Source organism: Palaemon carinicauda, chromosome 19 (assembly GCF_036898095.1).
Source record: "Palaemon carinicauda isolate YSFRI2023 chromosome 19, ASM3689809v2, whole genome shotgun sequence".
In the NCBI taxonomy this organism is placed as follows: Eukaryota; Metazoa; Arthropoda; class Malacostraca; order Decapoda; family Palaemonidae; genus Palaemon; species Palaemon carinicauda.
The window spans coordinates 112,863,553-112,873,251 of record NC_090743.1 but is presented as its reverse complement, the minus strand read 5'-3'; the positions used below and the strand labels follow the sequence as shown (position 1 = coordinate 112,873,251).

The 9,699-nt window shown below is 33.7% G+C and overlaps 1 protein-coding gene across 1 annotated transcript in view; it reads left to right on the top strand.

Moving 5' to 3' along the window:
* LOC137659235 (uncharacterized) overlaps positions 1–8,991 on the top strand; it is a 31,059-nt gene extending 22,068 nt beyond the window's left edge. Inside the window, exons 3-4 of the mRNA XM_068394269.1 lie at positions 6,594–6,699; positions 8,866–8,991. Coding sequence (XP_068250370.1) covers positions 6,594–6,699; positions 8,866–8,968 — 209 coding nt within the window. The 3' untranslated portion in view covers positions 8,969–8,991. The remainder of the gene's footprint in view (positions 1–6,593; positions 6,700–8,865) is intronic.
* The last annotated feature ends 708 nt before the right edge of the window (positions 8,992–9,699 follow it).

Here is a 9,699-nt window from a genome sequence, read left to right as displayed (position 1 = left end):
CATTACATACATATACATATATATATATATATATATATATATATATATATATAAATATAAATACATACATACATATATATATATATATACATACATACAAACATATATATATATATATATATATATATATATATATATATATATATATATGTGTGTGTGTATATGTGCATATTACATATACATATATACACACATTACATACATATACATATATATATATATATATATATATATATATATATATATATATATATATATATATAAATATAAATACATACATACATATATATATATACATACATACATACATATATATATATATATATATATATATATATATATATATATATATATATTAATTCTTGAAGCCTGTGTTATATGCCTTAACAGCTTTCCTTGTCTACGTAGCCATATCGGAAAAAAATGAATAAAAGTTTTTTTTTTAAATATTTATTTTTTCAAATTACTGTTTACTGTCCTATGACTTTTGAATAATAATAATAAAAAAAACATTTTGGTAATCTCAACACAGAGCCGTCACTCATGCGGAAATGCACCCGAGGTATGCGATGAAAAATATGTAACGTTCCTCCGAGCAGCTTTTGCCTCGGAATGAAAAGGACAAGTCAGGTAACTTTGTCACCATTCCCTAAGGCAATGAGAAAATGTTTCAAATGACTAAAAGAGAATGTCCGGGAAGGAGAATTAGGTTTCCACACGTTCAGAGGACGCAAAGGACTTCTGCAAAAGATTTTCCAAGGACGTCAGTCCAAAGCGGTGGTCGACAGACCTTCCTGAGGGGATACTGTATACGTAGAGGTCCAATTCAAATATTGAAGAGGCAAAGGGGTTACGAGGGGAACTTGGGGGAAAGGAGTTTAGGGATAGAGAGGGATGAAAGGAAAAACTTGAGAATATAGGGTAGGAGGTGGGACAGGGGACTGGAACTTTCCACAGTTTCGGATGATGTTATTCAACAAGGGAGAAAAAGCCAAAGGATTTATTAGTCAATAAACTGTCACCCAAAATCACACACGATCAATAATGTCTAAGACAAATATGAAATACCCAAATGCGAAGACATACCAGCGGGCACACTAATGACCCTCTAATGCCCATGCCCTCTGGAATGACAAAACTACAGGGGAGGGCCATGTCAGTAAAATGATAATTTTTGAAATGCATCAAGTTCACTACTATAAAATACTCGTATTTTAAACCTATCAAAAATAACAATAAATTCAGCATTTCCATGTTCACCCACAACTTATTACCCAAGGATTGTAAAAAGTAGTCCGATAGTGAAAATAGTTATCCTAGGAAAAGGACAGTAGAAGCCCCTTGTTAAATAGCTCAATATGTTCTCCATGTTGCAATATGGGTAATAGTCCTATTTGCATATGTGCATACTCAAGTCAGTAAATAAATACTGCATAAACGGACGCTAAATAATCTTTACTTTATATCATCTTAATATATATAAAAATAAACCTCACAATGTTTCCAAAGTATATAAAAATCGGCTAATGTGTTTACGGAGTTCCAAACACAAAACTCCTGTCAATAATTTATTTCACTGATTTCAGCAATGAGTAAAAATGTGATTAAATCTGCTTTGTGTGACAGAAAAAAAACCTCTGCTACTAATCTACAAAAAGAAACTTCAATGTCCACTGCACACCAAACGACGCAATGCAGAACAAAAGCGTAGGGAACGCATCCACTAGACAAAAACAGACCCATTCAAAGCAATGCCAAATTAACCTTTTGAACCTTGACGTGAAAATACAAACAAAGTTCATTTAATCCCAGATGTCAATAAAGCCCCTGAGAGAGAGAGAGAGAGAGAGAGAGAGAGAGAGAGAGAGAGAGAGAGAGAGAGAGAGAGAGAGAGAGAGAGAGTTTCTATTGATTACTGAATAAATTCCCGTAAGTTTCACAGGGGAGGGGAACGGGGGGGGGGCTATTCAAATTGGATGGAAGGACATTCAGGTGGTTTTACAGAATGAAATCCAAGAGAGGGATGGCAGACATTGAAGGAAGGGAAGGGGTATCCAGTTAAGGAATGAAAGGGAGAGGGAGGGATAGGGAGGGGGAGGGAGCTCAACAAATTCAGAACATTTCATTGTTTAAGGGCTAAAGGAAACAAGACTTGAAAGAGTTAGTACAAGTATTACATTGCTATTGGAAATTAATATAGAGGATGGAAAGGCATCAATAAATTCTGAAATAAATTCGATGAATAGCGTGAGACTACTACTACTACTACTACTACTACTATACATTCTACGGAAAAGGAACCTATGACTTGAGTTTTGAGTTACCAAAATCGACTTATCTTGAAAACCCCAAACTCATTTAGTGCTTTGAAATACACTGATATATCATCAAGAAGTATTTCGCGCCTTGAAAGAGAAATTTCCTGATATCTACATGGTATGGATCAAGGCTCTATATTGGCCTTGGTATGGATGAGCTAGGCGTTATATTAAGACTTTCTTGCGTAGATACACAAAGATAGACGTAGAGTAATTGAGAATAAAATAAACAAAAGATAAAAGTACAATAATCAAAGAAAAAAGAAAAAATTAAATTTCTTTAACAACTAAATATCCTTCATCCTCATCATCATCATCATCATCATCATCATCTCCTTCTACGTCTATTGACGCAAAGGGTCCCGGTTAGATTTCGCCAGTCATCTCCATCTTGAGCTTTTAAATTAATACTTTTCCATTCATCATCTCCTACTTCACGTTTCATAGTCCTCAGCCATGTAGACCTGGGGCCTGCCAACTGTTGTAGTGCCTTTTGGTCGAGCCCAGATGAAAATTTGATGAACCATTCTCTCTTGGGGGAGTGCAAAAAATATGCCCAAACCATCTCCATCTAATATCCTTTATAACAGATAAAATCAAAAAGCAAAATTATAATAAGGAAAACATTTAGTATGAACATTTGTCTTATTCTATTTTACATTTTTTAAAGACAAACTACGTTTTACTTGAATGAATCTCGGCTAACGTGGTTTGGCAATATAATGAGACTAAAAAGAAAAATCAGCATTGATAGTTAATGTTATATATCATCATAGAGTTGTAGATCAGGATGTATTCATTAATGATTGATTAGCTTACGTATCTGGCATCGCCACAGATACATTAGAGACTGGGATCACCTAATCTATAAATAGGAAGATGATCAGCAAAGATTTTAAGTGGGAAAAGCCCTTTGAAGAAGGCTAACAGGGTAATCATACTAATAAGGATTTCATGTTGATCCTAAAGGAGGACAGGATTTCCTGGTGGAAAACTTAGCAGGAGTTCCCCCCTACAAGAATATGTAGTTCTCATGGATTATACAAAACTTTCAACCTCCACCTATGGCAGCTCAGACTGTGTCTATAAAGTCACTTTATTTGTTAAGACTATATTATTACATTTCAACCTCTTAGTATTCTAACACGAATTAAAGTCAAAATGTATCACTCGTAAGGAGATTCAAAAAATACTTTAAATCATAGCTAAGAAGGTGGTCATGTCAACATGTGGACGAGACGCCCTGTCCTTTCAAAACATCTATCACACCGAAATATGTAAACTCAGGGATGGATTGCATATGTATGTATTGAATTTGTGGCAATTGGCCAATCGCTGGGACCGAGGAGGAACTCATGACTGGTCCCATGGAAATACCTGGGCGAGGATTCAACAAAGTAGGAATGACTCACATGTCCAGGACATGTTCATCCTCAATTGAGGTAGAAAAACGTTAGGGGGAAATGTGTGAGGTGGGGGGGAGGGGAGGCTACCATGATGCTGGAAGTGCATTTTGGGGAATACAATAATTAGCAAATTATTCAATTATTTTCATGGTTTGCCCAAAGAAATTTTAACATTTATTTCAAGTATAAAAAAACAGTCTACACTATAAATAGTTTATTTCATAAAAGCAAGATGAAAAAACCCTTGAGATGAATTTTATAAATTTAATTCTTCATACGAAAGTAAAATGGGATATGATGTTTTCATTTGCTTTCAATGGATTTCTTGAAGATACAGGAAGGAGAGAGAGAGAGAGAGAGAGAGAGAGAGATTCTTCCACACTGCACCATCCCTTATTATACCCAAAGAGCCAAATTACCATCGTATTTCGAGAGGGGGCCAGTATTTGGCAGAGGTTTCCTCTCGGAAAGAACGACCAACAAAGGTCGTTAAGAAAAGCAAACTGCTAACGACTCCTTAAACAATTTCAGTTGCTTTAGAATATGATGATGATTAGGGTGATGAATGGTTATGTGTAGGGTTGTGCAAATGTGCAATACTCATACGGTATGTCCTGTTTGGTTTTTATCCATATTGTTCTGTGTTAATATACAGTAAAGTATACTCAAAATATTTACAATGCGGAGTATCAAGACTACAATAACATAGGAACGAATTCCCACATGAAAGTAAGGAAACAAAACAGCAAACGCAAACTCTCGTGGCATACAAAAAAAAAAAAAAAAAAAAAAAAAAAAAAAAAAAAAAAAAAAAAAAAGCAACTTCACCCAAAAGAGACTTCTTTAAAGTTGAAATTCTGGCGTCACCGCCTTTGAGCATAGCAGGAATAAAGCCACTGCCATATTCCTCCTTCAGATTTTGAATCTTGGATGAACGCGCTGTGCAGTAGACCCCATAAAATATCAATACATAGTTACCACATAATTCTCATCAGAAGTCTGCACACTTTTGAGACCATGTGACCCATAACAATGAGTTTCTCACGCCATCTATCGGCCTTATTTTTATCCATTCTTTCCACTTGACCAAACCACCTCAAAATACGCTGACCCATCTCTTCAACTACAACAAACTTTTCACTTGTTCTACACATTCCCACTTTGCTCATCCTATCAATTCTTCTAATTTATTATTATTATTATTATTATTATTATTATTATTATTATTATCATTATTATTATTATTATTATTATATATATATATATATATATATATATATATATATGTATATTATATATACATATATGTACGAATATTATATATATAGAGTATATATATACATATATATGTATACAATTATATATATATATATATATATATATATATATATATATATATATATATATACACACACACATATATATATATACACACACACATATATATATATATACATATATATATATATATATATATATATATATATTGACTGTTTTATCGATCATAAATCGTGATTGCAACTGTCTATAACCAATACTCTCTCTCTCTCTCTCTCTCTCTCTCTCTCTCTCTCTCTCTCTCTCTCTCTCTCTCTCTCTCTCTCTCTTTCATATACACACAGAAAAAACCAGAGGATATTCTACCATAGAATAAAACCTCATCATAAATTTGTGTCCTTAAGAAGGTCATTCCAACGTCAAAGGAATAAAACATATCGGAATTCAAAAGATTAAAACGAAAGGGTTTTAAGACTTGTTTAAAAACCAAACGAGTTATTTGCATATTAATACGATCTGGTTTTGTGGTGAGAGAGAGAGAGAGAGAGAGAGAGAGAGAGAGAGAGAGAGAGAGAGAGAGAGAGAGAGAGATGAGCATACTGCAAGAGATCCACAAATAGCGTAATTATAAACTAAATGTAACATTTGAAATACGATTATGATATAAATAGTTGAACATACAGGTTACTTCTTGGTTATATAATAAAACTTCTGAAGATATACAGAGGTGTTTATATATATGCTATTCTTGTTGAGTGTACCTCTATTTCCTCTAACCAAGGAAGGGGATTGAGGGGCAGCGAATAAGTCAGCAAGAATTAAACAGCAGAGTTTTTCAAATATTCAAATATTCTAAAAGGTTCGAAGTGTCGAATCAAGAGGGGGGGGGGGGTCATTGGAGTGTATTCACAAAACGTGGATATTTATTCATTGAGAGAGAGAGAGAGAGAGAGAGAGAGAGAGAGAGAGAGAGAGAGAGAGAGAGAGAGAGAGTTACCTAGATATAGGAGGAGGAGGTTGGGCAGACTACGGAATTTTAACCACAAAAAGGTGACCGAATTTACACGTGGTGAAAACTATTCTTATGTCGACACTCACTTCCAGTTTCCTTGATTTCGGCCTTGAGTGTAGTGAGATATTTCGGATAATAATAATAATAATAATAATAATAATAATAATAATAATAATAATAATAAGTTCGCCTTCAAATACTAGGCATTATATATTCATATACGCATCGGTATTTAACAAGACTATATATATATATATATATATATATATATATATATATATATATATATATATATATATATATATATTATATATATATATATATATATGTATAATTTATATATATAAATATATATATATATATATATATATATATATATATTAGATGATGATAGTCCGTTTCCCCTATTTATATTTAACTCTACCTTCTTTTTCAAAGCTATAGAATTGTCACTTTTCCCTTTATCTATTCATTCTTAAGCTAAATGTGAAACCATCCTCTTTGTCTTTATTAAAAACAAATCCCAAAGCGGAAAAAATAAAACAAAAGTATCATTATTGTTTTCTTGTGTCTCAACAGGTGGGATGTTGATAAGCCTGGGCTTCTTGCATCTGCTGCTCGTCTACAAGAAGAAACTAGAAGCCAAGGAGGCCTTACTAGAAGCCAGGGAGGATTCCTACGACAGGTAATGACCATCCACAAACAATTCCCTTTTCGTAACACCAATTTTGAAGTCTCAAATGACATGAAAAGAATTTTGTTCACTTTCTTTCTTCTCTCAGTAAACACCCGATCCATTCCTGACCAGACCTGCTAGAGCGACCATCGGTTAAAGACATTTCATTGCTAAGTAAATCAGAAGCCCACACACGCACTAAGTTCTTACCTCCCATGTCTTTTATGTGAATTAAATAAACCAAATAAAAATTACCTTCGATATAAAAAAATCTATTGATAATTAGCTTTATTATCTATGCTGTTCCCTATTTTACTACGTCTTGTGGTGTCTAATATTAACAAAATTACAGTATATAAAAGCAATAAATAATTATTTCTGTAAGGCACTACTCCAATTTAACTATCAATTACCGTTTACCCCCAATAGTATGTCGAACACGAGCTAATGTTTCCTATCGCATTACCCAACTAAGTTTATACCTGAAAACTTCACTCACGTTTCAAGAGATATTGTTTTATTCAGCTGACTTCCTTCATAATGTTTCATTCAGGATGAATAATCAATCATTACTTGTTGGCAGGAAACTTTTCGCTCTTGATAATCTCAATTTAGAGGTGGTAGGTTGGCCAGGCCAACAGCCACCCGTCGAGATACTACTGCTAAGAGAGTTACTGGATCCTTTAACTAGCCAGTACTACATTGGATCCCTCTCGTTATTGCTCTTTTTTTTGCCTACACATACACAGAATAGTTTGCCCTATTCCTCTCACATTCTCCTCTGTCCTCATAGACCTGACAACACTGAGATTACCAAACAATTCTTCCTATCAAGGGGCTTAACTACTGCACTGTAGTTGTTCAGCGACTTCTTTCCTCTTGCTAAGGGTAGAAGAGACTCTTTAGTTATGGTAAGCAGTCTATATGGCCTATTTTGGATAGAATTTTGAATACGAACATAAGCATTAAAGATATGTATGAAAATGGATATACAACATATATATAAAATATACAACACATGAACAAATGGCCATGAGGACCAAAAAACTGCCTATAAATAAGGATCCCTTCATTTAAAAAATAAAATATTTGAAAATATAACATCAATCTTTCATTCATAAAAATCCTTTCCCAAAAATCCATGACATTAACTATTCATTCATAAACAAAAGCTACCAGAAATACTCGCATTTATGAAACACGGACGAAAAGCGTAATAATGAAAGTATTTTTCATTTAATGAAATAAACAAAAATCGAATGTCAGGGAAGGGAAAAATGCCTTTGATCATTCTCATGTAAAATGAAAAAAAAAAATCATCGTTTCCCTTTTTTCCTTCCATCTCCAGTTTAATTGCATCCATAACTTCAAAAGGTCCATGAACGTTTCAGGAAATCTATCTCGTCCATTTCGAAATAAGATTAAACAGGAAAAATAAGGCATGAAATACTTACGATCCCTTATTAGAAATACGCAAAAAGAAAGCACACGAATTCTGGTATGCACAATATGTTCCTTCATGTAATTACATTACATCGGTTTATGAATCTTAGCATATTGAATAAAAGATGTGATGTCTCTGTCATTATATTTACATACGGTTAAAACTTTGCAGTTTTTTTATTTAATCTATCCACCTCGCTCCCTTTAGACAGACATACATACAAAGATACATAAACATACACGCACGCACACACACACACACGCACACACTCACACACACACACACACACACAAACACACACACACAAACACACACACACACACACACACATATATATATATATATATATATATATATATATATATATATATATATATATATATATAAACATTTGATGCTCCTACTTCAATAGTACACCCTTCAATGTATTCCCCTACGTATGTAAACTTACTCAGTTATCCACTTGTGTATCAATTTATTCAGGAATCGACTCATATCTACTTGCATAGCTATCCACACAAGTATTTACATATTCCCATTGTGTTCCACATACGTATCTCCTCATTAACTTGTATTACCAACTTGAATACTCTATTACCCACTTGTGTATTATACCTGAATTCCAAGATAATCCAATTTTGTGTCTTTCTTACTCGGATATTAGTATCAACCAATTCAAGTCCCTCTATAACAGCTTCACTATATAGTTCGTTCACCTTTCCTCTCCACAGCCGATACGAGGAGGAGGTGGAGGCGTCCCCCCCAGCGGAGATCAACACAGAACCCTCCGACCAAGACGGTTCCTCTGCCCACGACTATGTGCTTCAAGTCTAGCCCCGCCATAGGTCACCCCCCCCCCCGCAAGGGTTAACCCTCTAGGCGACTCCCCGAATGTAGCCCCTCTTAAGATGTAGGTTTTTCCGATCGGTTTAGTATCATTATTACTACCATTGTTAACGAAAGAGACCATTTTTCTATGCCCAGAAGAACTCTTATGTTGAAACACAGAGAAAAACAAATGATCGACTATAATAAGCAAATGAATAAAAGTATACTGATGATAAGCAAAGCTTTCATCTTGATGAACCTTTGAAGATAAATTTCTCAAAGACCAATTACTTCCGGACGCAAATTTATTGAGGAATGAAAGGATTTGTATATTTTTCTTCATTTTCATAAACAAAAAGAGGGGGATTAAAAATATCAAACTCTGACTTAATTTACGTTTCAAACAATGATTACAGATCATTCTGAAACCATTTTGTTATTATTTATAGCTAAAAAAGAATCATTTAATACGATACAAAATAACATAAGAAATCGCACACAATTACAAATAATATCAAACATCAAAAACAGTAATTATAAAAATGATGATGATAATAGTAATGCTAAAATCTAACAAACATAAACAGATAAAAATCTTATATATAAAATACAAAACTATTTTGGAGAAGGGATGCCCTTTTCAGAAGCCTTTTTATGGCAAAAGGAGTTAACCAGTCACTTCGTCTCTTCACCTCTGATAAATAGCAGTAGACATTTCAGTGACTTCTGTTCACGAT